The 21527-nt window shown below is 47.2% G+C and overlaps 1 protein-coding gene across 12 annotated transcripts in view; it reads right to left on the bottom strand.

Annotated features, from left to right (window-relative positions):
* The window catches only part of RALGPS1 (Ral GEF with PH domain and SH3 binding motif 1), a 249656-nt gene that overhangs the window by 44263 nt on the left and 183866 nt on the right, over positions 1-21527 (bottom strand). For all 12 annotated transcript variants that reach the window (XM_033122561.1, XM_033122562.1, XM_033122559.1 and 9 more), the window contains 2 exons: positions 2480-2617; positions 1127-1220 (listed from right to left, as the gene is read on the bottom strand). In XM_033122561.1, coding sequence (XP_032978452.1) covers positions 1127-1220; positions 2480-2617 — 232 coding nt within the window. The remainder of the gene's footprint in view (positions 1-1126; positions 1221-2479; positions 2618-21527) is intronic.

Raw genomic sequence — 21527 nt, 5'->3', positions numbered from 1 at the left:
ATGGTTACAAGGCTCCAGGTGACTCTGGTTCACAGTCAGGGCTGAGAACCATGACTGCAGAGCCGGCAAATGTGGAGCTGCTGGAGCAGCCATTCCTGGGATCCTGGTGAGTGAATCACAGGTAACCTGGGGCGTGTCTCTAGGGGCCACAGCTCTCTACAGTTTTCAGTAACTTAGATGAAAACCAAGGAATCAAGCTGATCACATTTTCAGATGCAAAACTGGAAGAGATAAAAAAATATATACTGGATAACAGGATTCAAAGGAATCATGGTACACGAGAAGCGACCAATAAGATGAGATTTAAAGGAATACATGTCAAGTTGACATGTAGGGGGTAAACGATCAATGACAAGATGGCTGAGACTTGCCTTGATCTGCCAGCTCACATGAAAAGGTGCTGAGGCTCTTGGTTGAGCTCAAGCTCAAAATGAGCCCTGAGGATGTCCAATTAATACGGCAGACATAGTTGATATGAAAAACCCTCCTTCACCCTCTAAATACATAGAAATGCTGGATAAATTCCCAGGGGCCACAAATGAAGGAAGAACCGAAAGCCAGAGCAGGGTGAGTGGAAGCTGAGGCCCAGGACCCACAGGGGTTTCTGTGGAAACTGGGTGACTCCATAAGCAGCGCATGGGATAGAGATGGGGCCTCCGCCAGTGCCAGTCAGTGAGTATCCTGCAGAAAGCTGGGAGTGCAGGGCACTGTCTCGTCCATGAAACAGGCTCTTGGAGAAAACTCTGTTTGCCAGCCTGGAGACATAGCTTGAAAACTGCCCTTCTACCCAGTACTGTGAGTCACTAGTGAGAACCTGGAGCACCAAGCCTGTCTGTACCACGTACTGCTGCGGAGTCCAAGTTCACATGACCCACGCGATGTGGGAGAGCCACGCTGAGGAGGTCACAAAATACCTTTCTCAGAGCCGTGGTGCCTGTGGGCCTGGGGCAGAGGCTGGCGGGAGGGGGTGCTCAGACTGCACCACTGAGGACTCTGGGGTCAGAGGTCACATCACATGCATGGGCTTGCGTGGCTGGGGCGTGGGCGCACTGCAGCAGTCTTCTATAAGCCCTGCAGGGGGCGACTCACTGGTCCCAACGAGGGCCAGGCAGCAGTGGGCACTCACTTGTAGTTGTCGTCTTCCACAAATTTCTGGAGCTCTTCGATGTAGCGTACGGACTTCAGGTACTTTTGCACATGGGGCAGGGTTGTGAGGTGATCTGCAAATGGGAGACAAAATCCAGAGGCTTCAGTGTCTCCCCATCTCTAGGCCCCAAATGAGCAGTGTACAAATCACTGACTTTGGCACTAGATGCTCCTTGGGTATTGGGACACATTCAGTCTGTCAACAGTTGCTGATGGTCCCTTGGGCCAGGCCCTGTGTGGGGCACTGGGCACAGAGGGGTCATCAGGCCTGGATTCTGTCCTCGAGGGGTGACCTCCAGATGGCGAGGCCACAGACACCACACCTCGAGGCCACCACACTTCCTTTCCCGGGAAAAGGCGGGTCTGTGGGGATAGCTGGCCTCCAGAACACACCAGAGCCACCTGTCTGTGCCCGAAAACAGATTTCCCTGGTGGAACTGGGCAAACCTCCGAGTTTGCCCATCACTGTGTGACAAGAATGCAAGAAGAGATGAACAAACCCTATCCAGCCTAGTGTGAAGGCCCAACCCACATCCTGGCACAGCAGGAGAGTCTGGCCCATGGGGGCAGCTGCTGTATCCTGGGAAGACAACACTGGAGCACCTGTTCTGAGCCAGGCTTTGTACCAAGCGATCTAGGAGTCACCTACTTTAACCTTTGCATCTAACTCATTTGGGGCACATAATATACCCATTTCACAGAAGAAGAAGCCATAGCAACTTGCAAAGCTCACGTCACTGGGAAATGGCAGAGTCAAGTTTTGATCCCAGGTCGCCTGAGGCCTCTGCCACTGGATTCCATTTCCTAGCCTTCCTCAGCAGAAGTGATGTGAGCCACAAGCAGGTCTGGCCCATAAAACCCACTCTTCTGTGATTCTCTCCCTTCCTGTATCTGCCCGCTGGAGGTAGAGTTCAGTGGAGGACTCTACGGCCAGGGGACATGGCAGAGCCACAAGATGGAAGAGCCTGGGTCCTGAAGTGGCTTCGAGGAGCACTGCCCAGAAGCTGCCCACAGAGCTCTTCACGAATGAATGGCTTGGGAGCCAGACAGACCTGGGCTCTGCCACTCAGACCTGGGCTCAGACAAGTGACTAACCTGTTTTCAGCAACAGCTTCCTCATCTGTGATACAAAGACGGTAACAACTGGTTTGCATAGTCTTTGAAGATCAAATGTGTATAAAAGATCTAGCACATGTTTTAGTATCTAGCACAAGGTATTAAAATGAAGAGTTATGTGGGGACTACCTGGTTTCTAGAGCTTTCTCACTGATGATGTGCTAGACCCCAATTTCAGTGATCTAAGATTTCACAATTCCAACAATGGGGTACTAACCATAGCTGCAGGAAACTTGTAAATCAGCGATTATTCGGAGAATATTGTTCATCTGATTGGATCTTTGTTCGTTTTCCATGATGCTGCCCGAGGCAGGATATGCAGAATCGATGTAGATTAGATCCAGAAGATAGATCCCTAAAAGTAAAGAAGATATTTAATGATGACGCCCATTAATCAGACAAAACAGCACAAAACTATCTCTGCTAGAAGGTATAAAGGGTGACATGAAAAACCGAGATACTCTTTGGATTTCCATTCCAATCCTGACTACTAGTTTTTCACATAGATTGCTCAACTGTAAATCACACATCTGAGCAACAACCAAAATAAATGCTGGCAAGATTTTAGCATTTCTGGTTCATACACTCTCCAGCAATAAGGGTTTTTTCCCCTGTAACCCAACTGGAAAATAACAGGACATAAAAGGGATGAATGAATACTTGTGTTTTTTACCAACCGATGAAGTTTAATAGGTCTAAGGGGTCGTGTCCAGCAGAACACCATTTGGATTGAATTCAGTTTTTCATTTATTCACCTAGCTGTGTATCTATTTGTCTATCTACACACACACACACACACACACACACACACACACACACACCCCATAAATTAACTAAGGGACAAAAGAAGAAATCAAAAAAAGCAAGTCCTTGGTATAAAAACTAAGGCTAGACAGAGAATTCTCCTGAGGGTGCTTAATAAGAAAATAGTATGTGACATAAAAACATGGCTATGCCAGGCCAGTGTTGAGCTGCGGCATGGCCGCATGGCATTGCCCCAGGGGGAATTCAGGACAAATCACCTGGCTGGGGACTGGCTGTGCAGAGTGTGCACGACACAGCGCTCGGCTGACTGGCTTGCTGCAGCGCTGCCTTCCGACCCTTGGGGGGGTGTGCATGAACAAGGGGTGGCGCATTCTTCCAGCAGCCCTCCATGAGTACTGCCACTGCACCCATAACATTGGCGGGGTTCAGCAGGAGTATGACGTAAAGCAGAATTCAAGGCAGAAAACATTGAACAAGGCAAAGAGGAGTGATTGATATTAATGAAAAGCACATTTGATTGAGAAGATCCAATGATTACAAATTTCTACGCACAAAGCCACACTGCATCAAAGTATACAAAGCAGAAAATGCCAGAAATGAAAAGTGCATTCAACAAAGCTATAACCATAGAGGGAACCTTTGGCATGTCTCTTCTAGAATTTGTGTGTGTATGTGTGCATGTGTATGTACATTAAAAAATATACACAAATACATACATGTGCTTGTATGTATTTGTATTTGTATACACAAATAGATACATGTGTGTATGTGTGCATATGTGATTATAGTATTTGAGTCACAAAATTAACAAGCTTGGCGTTATACAAATGAAAATGTAATTCATTTCAAATACCCATGGAATGCTTATAAAACTTGATTATATACTAGGCTGTAAAGAAAAGCTCAATAACTTTCAAAAAGTAAACGTCACATTACTCACATTCTTTGACCTTACATTACATCTAGGATTTAACAATAAATATAGAAAAAAGTCTAACCATTTGGAAAACCCACATGCACACATAGAGATACCCACAAGCAACTCTCAATTAAAAAAAAAAAAATCTAAAATAAAAAGTCTTTTCAAAGACAATGACAATAAGAACATGACAAGTCAAAATTTATGGGATCAGACCAAAGTGGTAATCAGAGGAAAATTTATAGCCTTAAAAGTTTACTGTTGAACTACTAAGAATCATTACAAATAAAATTAACCAGGTACTTAATGTAAAAGTCGTGGGATGGATGGGCACTGCACTGACTTACACATTCATTACGTTATTTATCCTCACAACAACCCATTTTATAGAGGAGGAAAAGGAAATGCAGAAGGGATGTGTAACTAGCTCCAGGTCACACAGCTGGCAAATGATGCAGATGGGAGTCAAACTGAAGCCTGCCTCCCCAGAGGACTTGCTCTTGCCATCACAGTAAACCGCTGCTGCTGGATACCATGAGTCATTCATCTGCTTTTAAAATAGCTACACATTGTGACGGGAAACCATTAAATCACAGAAACATATGCTGGTACTTCTCAAAGGAGCCATTTCCACTTCCGTTCTTTCTAAAGGCATCATATTTCCAAAATTTTAATACTTAGAAATAATTTCTCCTGTGTAGAAGCTCCAAGTTCGGTAGTTGAAATCCACAGAACGACTCCTTCTCTTGCCCTTGTTTTTCCTCTCCTCTCTTAAAAATGTAACTCAGTTACCTCCCCAAAGATTCAGCAATGGCAATCCTGAAAATCCCATTACTGCTTCAAACACAACAGAAAGTCTCTAGTGCTGAGCATGCGGTGACGGGTGAGGGACATGGGGCTGCTTTGTTCCACATGTGAACTGGGTGCAGACCTGAACCCAGCGGCCTCTGAGTGGCACAGTGAACAGTGCCTAGGAAGAGACACTGAGCAGCAGGACACGGGGAAAGGAGAGACTGGACGCTTCCCAAGGATTTACTACAAGGTGGACACCTACCCTCCTTACCTCATGTGATCCTCCCATCAACTCCATGAGGGTTACAGAGAAAACCAAAGCTCAGAGAGATTAAGAAACCTTCCTAAGGCCTCACAGTTAGTGTGCAGGATTTGAACCCAGAGCTGTCTGGCTCCAGCGCCCATGTTCCTGTCCACTCACTGGCCCTCAGAAACACACGGGGAACTGCCTTTTCTCAAATAACACCCCCAGCATGGAAGCCTCGTCCAATTCCCCGTTGTGAGGACGGGTGCAGGCCCCTCTGCTTCCCCTCAGGTTCCTGGCTCTGCAAACAGAAGCCAGAACTTGCTTTTGAAGCGTTGCTGTATTGTTAGCCCTTCTTTTACCCCAGCCACACACCACGTCCCCCCGCCAGCCCCTGGGGGCACGAGGCACTCACTGCCTCATACGAGCAAATTCCATTGCCCGAGTGTTCATCATCCACCTCCACAAAGTATGCCGCCTCCAGCAGCTGGCGACTCCCGGCATCGGAGCACCAGCCAAGGCCACAGTGCGCCGAGGGCTGAGGGACCTCCCAGGGAGGCCTCCTGGCCCCAGGGACCCGGGCGACCTTGATCCTCCGTAACCTCTGGGTACAACCTCCATATAAACAACCTTTCACTCCCACAACAAAAACTCCAAAAGCAGCAAATCTTCCACAGTTAATAGTACGCAAATCCAGGGAAATCTTTTCAGTATTATTAGCCTGTAACCAGAAATACTTAAAAGCCTCACTCATAATGAAATCATAAAAGAGCCACCTCCCACTTGTACTGGCCAGTGCTGTGCTAAGCCTATACACAGCCCTCACCACAACTGCAATTATGTACTTATTTGTATCATTCATGCATTTACTGTCTGATTTCCCGTCAGACTTAAAGCCCCTCCAAGTAGGAAGTGAGTCTTGTTCTACCAACTCAGTCCGCAGCGGCTGAAACAGAGTCCACAGGGGCTGCTTGGTAAACACTAGTTGAAAGAAGAAAAGCATGAATGAAGGCATATTTTATTTATTCCATACAACAACTTTATGAAGTACATTATTACCCTCATTTTATAGCTGAAGAAAGTCAGGTGATGATAATAAAACTGGGCACTTACTATGTGCCAGGTCCTAAGCTAAAGGCTTCGCCGAGGGATGGATTCATAACAGCACTGTTGCCGGGGAGGATTCATCTCTATTTAGAGAGAAGAAACTGAAGCCGAGAGAGTTGCATGGCTTATCTGAGGCCACACAGCTGGGAAGTAACAGAGGCAGGATTTGAATACAGGTCTGTCGAGGCTGCCATATTGTTAGCCCTTCTTTTACCCCAGCCAGTCCTCTGGTGCCTGGCAGCTGTGAAGTAAGCTGAAGCCAGAGGTTCCCCAGCCTGCTTTCTCCTTTGGGATCAACACTCTCCAAGAGGGCTCACGGCTATACTGCGACCACCTCCCCCTGCTATATCTTCCACCTCCTGCCACTGCCTCCCTGGCACGCATCACGGCATATCTGTCCAGGGCCCATCCTCAGTGGGCCCACCCAGGCCTGGAGGCCCTGCCAACTCTGCCACATGACAGGCAGCTGTGTTGTGAATGGGAGAGTGTGGGGCTTAGAGCCAGGAGACTCGGAACCTGAGCTCTGCCGCTTCCCAGCTGGGTGGCCACAGGCAAGCCTTTTCACCTCCCAGGACCTCAGTTTCCTTGACTGTGATCGGGGATAATGATGGCGGTCGTGAGGAGTCTCCTGGCTCAGGGCCTGGACCACTGAGATGCCTAAGAAGCTAAGTTGATTCGAGCCTGGCTCCATGGCGAGGCCCCACTTGGAGCAGCCCATGGGAGGGATGCACTGGCTGGGTTTGCCATAACCAGGGATGGCGCCCAGATGCTGATCACGTGGTGGCCACCCACCTCAGATGGGCCAGTGCTGGGAGCTTCTATCTGGGTTGGGGCAGCACAGCTGGGACATGTCAGCTCCTTTCCTATTTGTACAGTTACCTCAGCAGATGACACCGTGTTATTGGCCTTGTTGTGACGGACAGCAAGTGGGCCAGCTGCTGTCCCTGGCTGCCATGGGGCTGAGCAGTGTCAGGGACGGGGGCCAGGCTGGGAGGTTCAGGTGCATTGGAGGAAGCAACCGTAACAGTGACAGCCACTCTGCGACAGGAAAGGCTGGCCTGGCTTGTATCCCGGCCACTAGGTACTCTCATTTCCCAGATTACAAAATGGGACCATAGAGAGGAAAAGTGACTTGTCCAAGTCACACAGCTTGCAAGTGGGGGTGTCAGAATTTGAATTCAGGCCTGTCTGACTCTAAAGGTTTGGCACAGAGAGCAATGCCAAGCCCTAGGGAACGGGAGTTATTGGTTGGCACAGGGACAAGAGGCCCAGCCACAGAGCTGGGGGTGTGAGGACCCCTGCTGTGGCCTGCTTTCCCCCAGTGATGCCGCTGGCAGCCAGCATCTGGCCCAGGGCTTGCCCGCCTATAGACTGGACCTCCTCTGAGATGGACAGCTACCCAGAATATGCTTCTGCTCTGCTCCCTCCTTCCATGCCCCACAGAGGGCCTGGTGTCACTGCTGTGGCTGCAACAGAAGTGCCAACCAGACCGCCATGGTGGGGCAGAGAGCCCCAGGGCCGGGAGTAAGTAGCCTTCAGCTTACTCTGCTCTAGATGCCCTCCACAGCTGGGCTGGTCCCAACCCCAGGGGCATGTGGCCAAACCCTCTTCCTGACAGTGAATCCAGGCCCCCCACCAGGGTTTGTCCACAAGACGCCCCGGCCCCGAGGAGGGGGTGCCATGCTGACAAAGGAGGTGCTCTCCTGAACAGACACCTTCTCTTACGCTGCAGGACACCATGCTCCATGGAGCGGAGCCCACTTGAAGCTGGGTCCTCTCGGCCTCCCAGAGCCAAAGCCCATGGCTGGCACCCGGGCTTCACCGCAAGCCCAGAAACTCACTGCTCTCTTGTTTCTCCCATCGCCACCCGTCTCACTTCCATCCCGAGTCTGGTTTTGGTTTTTCTCACACAGCTATCTATTTAATAAGGAAAATTCTGCTGTGTTGAGGGGAAAACAGCCCTCCACAGCATAAAAATATGCCACATTTCCATTTTATTCTTTCCATTCTTTCTCTCTCTCTTTTAAAGTTTGAGATGAAAGACTTTTTTCCATGTTCTCCTGCTCTGCCTTAAAAAGATCACTTTCAAATTTCAGAAATGAGGAGGGCTGGCCCCCAGAACTATACTTGTGTGGTTTGATCACATAAACTGTCCTGATAAATTCCAAATGAAATAACAGAGCAGCAGCTCATTAGGTTTTTTTTTCTTTTTTCTTTTTTTTAAGAGAGCACAAAGCAATTCCATCTACTGCAGGGGGAGGTCTCTGCATGAGGCTCAGGACCCCTGTCAAGATGCCAGAAGGCTGTGAGTATTAATTAGTACCTGCTAATTAATATCAATCATGCAAAACACAGACTGCAGGAAAAAAATCCTCACTGAAAGACTATTCCTTATGTACAATGTGCTGGAAGCTTAAGGACACTGAGACAAATGTTTCCCAGGTCTGCAGAAAGGGGGCAGGCCCAGGCAGTCACATGTCAGGTGGTCAGAGCCCACGTTTCTTGGACGAGCACATGGCCTCGTTTATTTCACGTTGTGGAGGCTCATGAATCACAGAGGCACGTGGGGTGGGCAAAGTCCCGCAGCCAGCCCAGAATCTGGGGTCCGGGGGAGTCAAATCTCCTCCTGGCTCCTGAAGGTGAAATGAGGACCCCCAGTCATAGATCCCCTCATGCCATGGGGAGTACCTGGGAATCTCCAGGTGCGATGGGATAACCTACTATTTGCAAATGCTCTCCTAGAGAGCTGTGGGATCACACAGTACGCGTTGGTATTCTGATCATCAGTGAGAAAGGGCATGAGGAGAGGGCACTAATCTCATTATCACTGGTCTTGTTTTGTGCTGGACTCTGTGCTAAGTGAATTACATGTATTATCTCATTCAATCCTTTAACAACTCTATTGACGATAAAGAAGAAACTGGTACTTTCGTCTGCCTAACATCCACTCCCAATTCTTTTGAAAATAGTCTTCTCTTTTCCTTTGGGGGAAATCGTACCTCCCACACATAATCCGTGTGGTTTTGGTAGGTCTAGAGCAATTCCACTTCCTCCCCTGCCCCAGGGGTAAAAATGAACCATTTGGGAAAGAAAAAAAACATTCCAATTCAGAGATAAAACAAGAAACTGAAATTAAAATAACAAACTGTTTACATATAGGATGCAGTCAAAGCCACATAACTACTCAGATAAAAATCCATAGCCTCAACTGCTTATATTAATAATTATGAAAGACAAAAAAAGAAATAAACTTAGTGTTTATTATAGAGAACTAGAAAAAGAACAAAACTAAGCAAAAGAAGGTAGGAGAAAACAATTGAAAATGTAAAAGCAGAAATAATGAATTTCAAAAAGTAAGTTGGTTCTTTGGAAGTCAACAGAGTAGACAATCCTTTGGTATGTGTGATAGAGAAGAAAAAAAGAAAACACAGATATATAATGTTAGGCGTGAGAGAGAGAATATGATTCCAAATATGGAGGAGATGTGAAAATGGTGGTACGTAATTTTTATTGCAATGTATTTGAGAATCTAGACGAGATGGGTGCTTACTAGGGAAATCTATCTTCCCATAATTGTCTCAAGAAGAGACAAAAACCTTCAATAAAGAGAAAAATAGCAACAATATTGAGAAAGATACTATAATTAAAAAGTACAATATCCAAATGGTTTTATGGAACCCATCCATAAAACCTTAAAAGAAAAACTGATGTTATTTAAATTATTCCAGAGAATAAAAAAGTCAGAAATATTTGCAGTGCTTTTTATGACTTCAGCATCATCCTTATACCAAAACCTGACAGAAATGGCATAAAAAAGAGACGGATCTCATTACTAAATAAAGATCCATAGGTTCCAAATAAAACATTAGTAAGTAAAACTCACCAATGTTTTAAAATAATATTAGCAAATTGAATTAGCAGTATGCTAAAGATTAATAAAGCAAATAGGTTTAATTACAGGAGTGCAATGACATTTCAATAAATGATCTTGAGAGATGCTGGAAAGTCATTGATAACGTTAATATCCATTCCTGATAAAGTACTGAGCTAGGAACAGGCTTCCTTAATGTGATAAAGAATGCACGTCAGAAAAATTAAAACGACGTTCTTAAGATGTAATCCTATTATTGGGAACAAGTCAAGAATACCTGCCATACTGCTATCATTTAATACTATTCTGGACGCACAAGCCAATGAGATAAGACAAAGAAATGTGCTATAAATATTAAAGATACATATAGTATTGCCATTATTTTCAAGCAATTGAATTAGTTATATTAGTTACATAATTAGATAATCTAGGATAGCCAAATGAAAAACTATCAGTACTAAATAAGAGAGTTAAATTCAAAGTAAATATACATAAATCAATAGCATTCTTATATACCAGCAATCATCAGTTAGAAAATAGGGGAAAAAGAAAGCATGTACAGTAAAAATAAAACTATAAAACCCCTGGGAGTAAACTTAAAATGAAACGTTTAAAATCTATATAAATAAAACTTATTTGATAGAAACATTATATAACATTTATTAAAATTAAATATGCACATATCCTGGGTTTATTAATTCTTCTTTGAAGAACCTACTTTACCGAAATAAAAGCAGAATAGTTACAAGTATGAACCTTTTCTCTATAACTCTCTATTTTAGTTGTCACAATGAGAATGTAACATTTTGATAATTACAGTAAAAACGAATAAAGTAAACATATCTTAAGGATATGAAAGAATATGTAAATAAATGAGGAAATACACAATACTCCTAGATGGAAAGACTCAGCATTGTAAGGATGTCAATTATTACCTAATTGATATATGAATTTCATGAGTCCAAAATTGATTTCAAAGCTCACTGGCAATAAAAACAGGCCATTTTTGAAAAGAAAAATGATACAGGGGGATTGTCCTAATTAATGTATAAAATTCATATAATTCCAGAGTTGACTTCAAAGTTCACCTAGAGGAGTAAATACATGAAAATAGAACATTTTCATTAAGCAGGTGCCACCGCTACAGAATCAGACAAACCAATGACACGGAGTGGGGAAACCCACAACAGATGCATGTGGATAGGGACATTCAGTGAAACATAGAGGGACATTTTAAATCAATAGGGAAAGAATGGGTCCTTCAATAAATGATACTGAGACCAATGATTATCCATTTAGGAAAATACAAAGCTGGGCGTTTACGACTTCATTCCTTAAAACAGAACAAATTCCAGATGAATTAGGGATTGAAATCTAAATAACAAGTTTCAGAATAAAACAGGAGAATCTTTTTATAACCTTGGGGTACACAAAAGCTAAAGTGTGACACGAAACTCAAGTCATGAAGAAGACTCACACACTTCTTTCTGCAGGATCAAAGCAAATACCTTACACGAAGTTGAAACACAGACGTCAAAACAGGAAAAATATTTGCAACTGAAAGGTAGTCAATAGTTCTAATATATAAAGACCTCCTATAATAAAGGCAAATAATGTTACAGAAGATGATCGATAAAGATGTGAAAGATGCCCAAGCCTCACTAATAATCAAGGAAGTAGAAATTAAAACAAGTTTCTGTTTGTATGTTTTGCTTTTGTGCCATTTATACTGGCATAGGTCAAAAAGGTTGATAATACTCGGTGTTGACCAGGGTGTGTGGAAACAGTCAGTCTTATACAAGACTGACTGTAGTACAAAGCAAGAGAAACTTTTGGGAGGAGAACTTGCAGTATCTATCAAAAATTTCAAATATGTGTTTTCCAAGATCAAGCAATTCCATTTCTAGAAATTTATTCTACAGTAATACTCCTACAAATTGGCAAAATAAACAAGGGCTATTCATTGCACCATAGTATGTAATTTATAATTGTGAAAAATTGCATGGTTTAGATAAATTTTTTTTATCAAGTAGAGGAATATGATGCAGTTATTAAAAGAGTAAAATAGATTTCTAAGAATCAACATGAAAAGATATCCATGATGTGTTTTTAAGTGAAAAAAATCAGGTATGACTTTATGAGAGAGAGAGAGGATGAAAATGTATCACCTAACCTGTTAATGGTAATCATTTTTAGGAACGGAATTTTAGGGTTATTTTCTGCTTTATACAATTTTATATTTTTTCAGCCTTCTGTTATGGCATGTATTACTTTTAGAAATATAAAAGAGCAAGATCCTTGCTCCCGCCGTCCCTCCTTTCCTTTCTCCATCCCTTCCTCCCTTCCTTCTTTCCTTCTCCCTATGTTCTTTCGAAAACCCAGTCAGACTGTGCTCTTTCCCAACTTCAAACTACCCAACGACTTTCCATGCCGTGGGCAAGCGTTCCTGGCCTTCTGGGTCTGGTCCCTGCTTGCATCTCTGGCCTCTTTTCCCACTCTCTTCTTACAAGACTCCGGTCTCATGGACCGCTCACAGTTCCCTGAACCAGGCTTCTGCTTTGTGCCTGTGAGCTCAGCAGAGGCATTTTCTCCCCTGGCCCACTAGACCTCCTTCTCGGGCTGTTACCGAGTTTCCCCAAAAATAAGACCTGGCTGGATAATCAGCTCTAATGCGTCTTTTGGAGCAAAAATTACTATGAGACCTGGTTTTATCTTACTATAAGACTGGGAATATAATATAATATAATATAATATAATATAATATAATATAATATAATATAATAATATAAAATAATATAATAATATAAAATATAAAATATAATATATAATACCAGGTCTTATATTAATTTTTGCTCCAAAAGACACATTGGAGCTGATTGTCCGGCTAGGTCTTATTTTCGGGAAAACAGGGTAGTTGGCTCTTCCTAGGAACTCAGAGCAGGGTGCCATTTTCTCAAGGACAGCATTTATTACCCACTCCCTGAGGGCAAGGACTGTGTCTTATCCATCTTGAGGGTCTACCACCAAGCCTAGCACAGAGGAGGGGCTCAAAAAACGTTTGGGGGAACGACTGGATGTGGAACCTTTACTGGCACACACATGACTCTTCAATCTGACATCTGAAATTCCACTGGTCAGTGGAAGAGTAGCCGCAGCGGCCAGGTACCTCACTCCACAGCCCCTGTTAGGGTCAGCCGTGTGTCCTGATAGCGCCAAGCTAAATACCCGCATTTCTCTGAGTGCTACAAAGGGTTTCCAGAGCAGCTAACGTCACCGAAAGGAAATGCAAGATGATTCCCCCAGTGAAAGCCTCAGAAACCTGCCTCATGTTGGGTAGAACCGAGACTGCCCACGTGCCAAGGAAAACACCCGGAGCTTGTCTTTCCAAGCCTGGCTCAGAGAATCGCTACTGTGCACAGAAAGGCTCCCTGGACGTCCGCGGACACCAGGATCCTGGCCAGAGGGTGAGCTCATGGCCGGCCGGCTGCTTCAGTCACCAAAGTATTTTCCATTTCCACTAATTTGCGCATGTATCTGTGACCACACTTCACCTAGTCTTTAAGTGTAACAAAAAAGAATGGAGGCAAAGGCAACACTGTCAGGTCTGGTCATTACTCAACGGAAAGTGTAACGAATACCACATTCTAAACCCCCATCACCAAATCCCGCATTCTCGGGAGGACAAGCAATAGATTTTCGGACAGTTGGCTAGATCCAAACTGATCTTCTCTTTCTGAAAGCAAATTCTTTTCTGATTTTGCTGAAATGGAACACTGGAAAGCTCCTTGGGCTCCTCTGGAGTAAGAAGGCATCTGACCACTGACTTACTTGTGTGTTTTGATTTCTCCCTGCCTTGCTCAGTTGGGATGGCAGGATTTGGATCCCCGCAGGACTGTCCTAGAAAACGGGCTTTTGGGGACCGGGGGCTCCCCCTGCTCCACAGTGGGGGCCATCTCTGTTGGTTCCACCCTTCTCCAGGACACACTGGGTACAGGAGGCACTCAACCCAGCTACATGCAGCTGGTCCAGGGCCAGCCCAGCCTTTTCCAGCCCTACTCCACGGTCTGGGCCAGCAGGCAGAGCTACTCCCACCCAGCCTGTGAACCGGTCTCAGCAGGGCAGGAGAGCACTCAGCCCCACCAGCAGGGGACACTTGCTGGTCTGGGATTGGGCCTGTTGAGTGGGATGTTGGGAGGGTAGAGAGCAGGTGTCACCAGCTGGGGTCACGCTGCAAGGCCCACCACGCCCTTGTGCTGCCTCTCCCCTGGCTGCTAGACTCAACACCTTTGGGAAATGATTCAAGAAACCCGACCTCCAAGAAGCAATCCCTTCCTCGAGACCCAGCTTTCTACTCTGGTTGGTTCTACAGCATCAGCTTTACTCAGCCCTGGCTCCTCCCCTTCTTCACAGCTCACTGCGGTTCCAGCAGACTTTGGGGCCTATGCTACCTCACCGGGACCTTCCTGGCTACACCATCAGGGAATGCTGTGCAGAGAAGAGCAAGGTCAACGCGGCAGGAAACATGTCTGCTGACCAATCAGCAATGGTGGGAGCACAGAGGAAGGTGGCAGGTCACTGTGGGAAGAAGGAAGCTGCAAGGGCACAGGGTGATGTGCTTCGGAACCGGCCCACTCCGTGATGTCCACCATAATCGTGAAAAGACATCAGTGCTGCAAAAATTCACAGACTGCCTCCCACATTCTAGACATGGTTACAGGGGAGAACCAGGCAAGCATGGCCCCTGACGCCATGAGGCATTCAAAAGAGGCATTAATTACACATATAATAAGGGCATGAATCTGCTAAAAAAATAATACTCTAGTACATACTTACTTTGGAGAATTATCCTCAGATGCCAGTGAGACCCCCCCCAGAAGAATCAATGGCACCTGAGACAGAAATGGGTTCCTCGTGTGTTTAACTCTCTTGGGGTTCATTAATCTCCTCCCCACTGCCTTAGTTACTTAACTCCAGAGATGTTAAGTAACCTGCCCAAGGTCACTCAGCACATACATGGCAGAGGTCGGATTGAGCCCAGGTGGTTTGGCTCTAGGGCCCACACTCTTATCTACTCTGTTATATGAGATACTCATAGCTCAGTACAGACATGAGAGGAATGATATTAAAACCTAAGACATCTGTGTTCAAATTCTGGCGTTGTCACTCGTTTGTTCAGTGTGATCCTGTGTGAGTTTTTCAACTGCTTTCTACAGCTGGAAAATAAAGAAACGACCTGTAACTTTCTCACAAAGCTGAGGTGAAACTGGGAGATGACACACATGGAAGGGACTCACACAGCATCTGGATAAAGCGAGCCCGGGGTACATGCCTGTTTCTGGAAACCTTCCAGAGACCACCCAGCCCCTCACAGAGCCACCCCTGAATTCTCACTAAATTTCTGTGGATAGAAACAATATAAAACCCACCTCACGAATAAGACTGATGGATAGACAGCCCTACTATAGACTCTAGGAAGAAGTGGAATATACTACAGGTAGACGTACAGAACAGAAATTGAGCGAATCTGGACTTTATCTCTTGAAATGCAGACAATTTTGTCCCCCTCAGGGCCTGTCCTCAGATCCAGTTTCTAGTTCTACACAAACTAGAAACTGGCCTGAGTGAGGGGCTGAATGCTCCGGCTGGTATTCCCGCCCACCTCCACGCCCCAATCTTCTCACATTCGCATGCAGATTGCTACCCCCAGGAAAGAAGTGGAGTATGTCCAGAGGGGAACCCAAATGCTCTGATGAATCCTGGAGATGACAGATTTTACCATGTTCAAGGAAACATACAGACGAAGGGAAATCCAACAAGGGCACATGGAAAAATACTGCCAAAGAACGGGATCTGGACTGCAGGGAGAAGAAGCTAAGACATGAGAACGGTCTATTCCAGGATCCAGAAGAAAGGTGCAAGACAAAGCTGTCTTTTCAATCAGTACAAGAAGATGAGGGCGTGACAGGAGAGGTCTGTCAGAGATAAAACTGCAAGAGGATGACAGCAAGCGCGATGCACGCGATAAGAAAAGAATGAAAGGAAAGGAAAACCACGGCAGAAGAATTAAAAAAACAACATCAGAGGCACCAAGGAGTGAAATGGAAACTCGCATCATGGGCGTGGGGGGCCAACGTGGCAGGGTCTCCCTCAATGCCAAGGACAAGGGCAAAGGAAGAAAGCACATCAGGGATTAGGGGGGCCCGAGAACAGTGAGCTGACTCAGGGAAGGGCATCTTCCCAAGGACCGTGTACCAGGATCCAAGAAGGAGATCCACCGGGATACATCCTGGATAAATGTTTGAATTAAAAAAAAAAAAAATCCTTGCAAAGATCCAGGCAAAAGAAAAAAAGCAACCGCCTCCCCAAAACATAAAAGTGAGCCCGCCCCTCGACGTGACTTGTGGGAGCCCCACTCTCTCTGCTCTAACTGCGACTGCCACTCCCCCAGACCCACACAATGGCGACGATGGCAACTGCTTTCTGGGGGAGGAAGGCAGCAAGGGCTGTTTATTCATGACGTGCTAGTGGACATCTGGTCATTTGTCAATTGCTTTGATTTTTTAAGAAGAAAAACATTGTCCCCTAGTAATTATGGTACGTAAGTATAAAGATCCAGAGACTCAACGTATGATTTTGGATGCCATAAAATTTGGTCAATGCACATTTTTTTCCACATAAATTTATGGGGTTGTTTCACCACTGCAGACTGAGGGCCACAGAAAACGCCAGCCTCTGGACGCGCTATTAAGAGATGACACGTGCTCAGCCACACTCCCTCGTCAGCAGTCTGTGAAGCCAGAACCCCTCCCGCAGATGTCACCCAGCGGCCGGGTCAGAAAGCAAGCACTCGGTGGCTTTTATGGCTGTGTCAGACCTGATGACGCTGGCGAGCTCTGAGGGTGAGGGCCTTTCTGCGGGGCCCAGCGGAGAGGCCACAGCACAGAGAGGCATTTCTGTCAAGTCCAGTGTGGGGTATGGGTGCTTCCTGCCAACTCTCTGAGCACCGGGCACCCAGAAGGCAGGAACCTGTACTTGGCCATGGAGTGGAGCTGACAGAAGTGGGGCAGGGTGGGGAGGTAGCCTGGGGACCCCAGTAAGAAGGTCCACGTGGAGGTTGAAAAAGCTCATCTCAGCTAAAGTGGAAAGTCCGCCTCAGGGCAATGGTGAAGGAAGAGTAATTTGCAAATGTCCTATTTCCCAGGCCTCTGTGGGCGCAGCTCTGGGCAAAGGTCTGCAGCTCCCCTCCCCACACACACACTTCAATCAGGGTTTCCTGACAGGAATCTGGCCTGGATCTTACTTTCAGCAGGACTCCTTGGTGACCCAGAGTCTGTCCGTACACAGGGTGGGGGGAGGGGCTCCAATACGGCCCTGGGATAAGAGGGGGAGAATGGGAGCCCTGGGCAAGTGAATGCTGGTAACCGAGCCCATGGGCATTGAGCTCCTGCTATGTGCCAGGCACTGGGCTAAGAGCTGCCCCTGCACAATCACGTGGAATCCTCACTTTACAGAAGAGGGAAGTGAGGCTCAGAGACGCTAAGTTGTTTGTCCAGGATCACACAGCAAATGAGAGCAGAGCTGAGACTGCACCTCAGGTCTCGGTCTGGAGTCTGGGCTCTGACCCATGGTGTGGCCCCGCCTTGCCCTTCCTCGTACTGGTCCTGCAGGACAGCACATGGCATGCAAAGCCTGCGGAGCTGGGGTGGGGGCACTACCATTTGTGGGGTGACCTTGAGCCAGACCATGTGCTCTGAGCCTTAGACCTATCTTCTCAGCTCATCCACCCCCAGGGCTTCAAGGAAAGCATCATTAACCCTTCTTCTAGAGGGGGAAACGGGCTGAGAAAGGGAAGGTGACTTTTCAAAGGTCTCCTGGCCAGTCGTTGGAGAAGCCAAGATTTGAATCGAAGCCTGGCTGGCCCCAAACCATGCTCCTTCGACCTCCCAGCCATGGCTGGGTGGACTGGAGGGACCGCCTTTCCGCTGTGAATTTCTCCGTACTGGTGCCTGCCCGCCGAGACCCTTAGTCCAGGACTTGAGGGCTGAGTCCTAGGCCCCTCCCTCGGAGGGGCAGATATCCTCTCAGGAGGTAGAAACATCTCCACGCTAGAACAGGACCTAGTTCCATGTGGATTACCAAGAGCTCAGGCAGAAAAGTCTGATTTAAGCCCCACCAAACCTCACTCCAACTGGCTCATGGGCCCCAGCTCAGCCACATGCCTGGGCTAAGGCCTCCAAAGCCAAATGCTTCCTTCAGTAAGAGGCGTCCAGTCCGGTGTCAGCCCTGCCTCGGCCATGAACCTCAGGACACAGCCCTCTGAGACACACCAGGGCTGGCCCGTGTGGACGGGTTGGGCTTGGAAGCAGGACGGCCGCCCTCAGCAGCAGCTGCTCCATGGAGGAAGCCCTCTGGAGGCCCGCCTGGGAAGCCAGTCCCATTGGTGACACTTAGCGTGGGGGCTCTGGAGCCAGGCAGTCTGGCGGGAGGGCGACTCTACCCCTGACTTGCTCTCAGTGACCTCGGAACAGTCTCTCTGCCCCTCTGCCCTCAGTGGCAGGGGATGGGCAACAGTGATGCGTCCCTCACGTGGGAATGAGGTGAGGGGTCTGTATGTCCCTCCCGAACAAGGTCACTGCTCAAGAACGGTTAGAGCGATGATGATGACATTAGCAGAATAAACTGTCTGGCAGGCCCAGTGCACAGAGAAACAAAGACCTGGGCCGCATCTCCCTTCCTCCCCACGGCCCCCGCCTCTTCGAGGCCCTCACATCCTATGACACCCGCAGAGGGGCTGAACAAGGATGTGACCGCCTGGAGAACAACTCTTCCCTGAGTCTGCATCGTCTCTGGCCTCTGCCTCCGCCGGAGCTATAAGGGGCTCTCTTGTTTGGGGAAGAGGATTCCCAGTGCCCGGGAAGTCTCTCTCCTTTTCAAGGCAGCTCATGGAGTCGGGAGCTGCGGGTCTGAACGTCCACTCTACTAGTTGCCCTCTGGGCCCCATCTCCTCATCTGCTCCCACCTCAGATATGCAACCATTTGGAGGATTAAATGAGCTATTATACGCAAGCCAGCAATGCCAGGTACACAGCATGTTTCCTCATTTATCTGCTCATTTGTTCATTCATTCATTTGGTCAGTCATGCATCCATTCGTTCATCCACCAAACACTAGCTGAGCACTGTCTCTGCCAGGCTCTGCACCGGGCTCTGTGCTCTGGCCTGCCCTCTCTTCCATGGAGTGGTAGCAGGGAGAGCCCCAGGCTGTGGTTCACAGCTGGAGGGTCCTGCTGCCCTCAGAGGGTAGCAGCCTCGGAAAGCTGCTTATCTTCTGGCACCATAATTTCTCATCTGTCAAAATGGTGAGAACTGCGCTACCTCCCACAAAATGTTCTGTATTTCTAAGACACGTGTGCTCAGAAAGTAGAATTTTCTGCCACAGACCTTTCCCCGTTTGTGTGAAGGGACTTGGGGTGTTGCAGCGACTGACGAATGACAGGTTATGGGCTTCACTGTCAGCTGTTCTATGGGACTTGGGCAAATTATTGAATTTATCTGAGTCTCAGTTTCCATTGTTCCATAATTCCAACCTTGAGCATCAGAGCTATTGTATGCAAGCCTTTACTGTCCCCTGGAACAATAATAATGACAATTATAATACCAATGACAACATCTATTACCATTTGCGACGTGCCAAGAGCTTTCAGGCATTCATTTATTCTTTCAGTCAACAAACACTGATCAAGATGCTACTAGATGCTGGGACGCTGCATGAACAAGAGCAATACAGCCTTTGCGCCTAGAGGAGTCAGACAGTAAACAAGTAACTGCACAAGTGATCACGGAATAAAAACTGCAATGGTAAGAACAACAAAGAAGTACAGCCCTCCATTTGGGTCAATGCCACTTACATATAGCATTTTATAGATGAGGGAATTAGGGTCAGAGAGGTTATGCAATTTGTCTAAGGTCACACACCTGGAAAGAGGTAGCGCATGCCCCAAGTCTCACTCAATGACGGTTGTTATGCCTTTCATGGCACCAGCAGTTCCAGCTCATCTACAGAGAGCCCCCCATCCCCAGGCTCCTCCCCTGGTCTGAGAACCTACTGCTCAGAGCACCTGCGGAACCAGAGGCTGCCTGCGGGCGAACCCAACTTGCTGAGCCTCCACGCACCGCTGTGACTACAGCCCTCGCAGGCGGGAGTCAGAAAGCCAAGGGTTTGGTCCCATGGGGCCACTCAGCCCTGTGAGAAAGGCACTGGAGGAGAAATGAGTTTCAGGAAAGCAACTGCCCAGTTTTTGAAAACTAAGGGTAGCAGGTGTCACTAGTAGGTGACAACCCAATTGGGATGCCTCTTAGGAGCCCTGGGTGAAAAGATGCGGATTGCCACAGGGCCCAGTGGGTAGGTGTGCCTGTCCGCCCGGCTCTGCCACTGACCAGCACTGTGGCCCCGGGTTCCCCGTCTGTAAAATGGGGAGAATAAGGGCACCTCCTTGGAAGGCTGCTGTGCGGCTGCAGTGAGATCAGGCCAAGAGCTTTGCTCGGTGCCAGGCAGCAGCTGTCCCCAGGCAGACGCTGGCCGGTCAGCTGGTCCTCCCTCCAGCCAAGTAGATTTCAGGAACGAAACAGAACCTCCCTGGGGTGCGAGGGCTAGTTCTTAGCTTGCTTTGTTTACTGTAATGTTATTTTAACTTTACTCATTTACACATCACCGTCGCGATTTTTGCCAACATAGCACCTACAGTATTACATTTTTTGTTGCGGTAAAATACACACAATGTAAAATTTACCACCCGTGACATTTAGTATGCTCACGATGTTGTGCAATCATCACCACTATGTTTTTTCAGAACATTTTTATCAAGCTGAAAAGAAATTCTATACCCATTTGCTCCCTGCTCCCCTCTCCTTCAAGCCTAGGCAACTACTAATCTACTTTCTGTCTCAGAGGATTTACTGACAGTGGGCAACATTTCACAGCAACGGAATCATCAGGTGGCCGTTTGTGTCTGGTTTCTTGCACTTAGCCTGTTTCCAGGGTCCTGTGTGGTAGCGTATGTCAGCACTTTATTCCATTTTATGGCTGAGTAATATTCCACTGTATGCATATACCATGATTTGCTTTATCTGTTCATCAGCCGGTGGGCATTTGGGTGGTTTCCACCCTTTGGCTATCGTGACACTGCTATGAACATTCACATACAAGTTTGTGGTTGAACACGTCTTTTCAATTCTTTTGGGTATACACCCAGGAATGGAATTGCTGGGTCACTATATTATTTTGTACTTAAAGTTTTGGACCGAAATCATGCATTCAATGAGCTAATTACATTAAGAGAAGTACTTAGCTATCCAAGTAAGAGAGGTTACCCACGTGCCATTTAAAATCGTGAGGACCATGGGCGTGCACATCACACTCCGGGGAACTCAGAGTTCACGTGCTCCCATGCGAACCATGCACACGGCTGCCAGCACTGGGCCGCTGTGGGGCAGGGCCCTGAGGCTGAGACTGGGTTGGGTGCAGTGGGTGTACCTGATGGGTCGAAAGCCCTGTGGGAGGGGGCCAGC

Source organism: Rhinolophus ferrumequinum, chromosome 12 (genome assembly GCF_004115265.2).
Source record: "Rhinolophus ferrumequinum isolate MPI-CBG mRhiFer1 chromosome 12, mRhiFer1_v1.p, whole genome shotgun sequence".
In the NCBI taxonomy this organism is placed as follows: domain Eukaryota; kingdom Metazoa; phylum Chordata; class Mammalia; order Chiroptera; family Rhinolophidae; genus Rhinolophus; species Rhinolophus ferrumequinum.
This window is presented reverse-complemented; position numbering and strand designations above follow the sequence as displayed.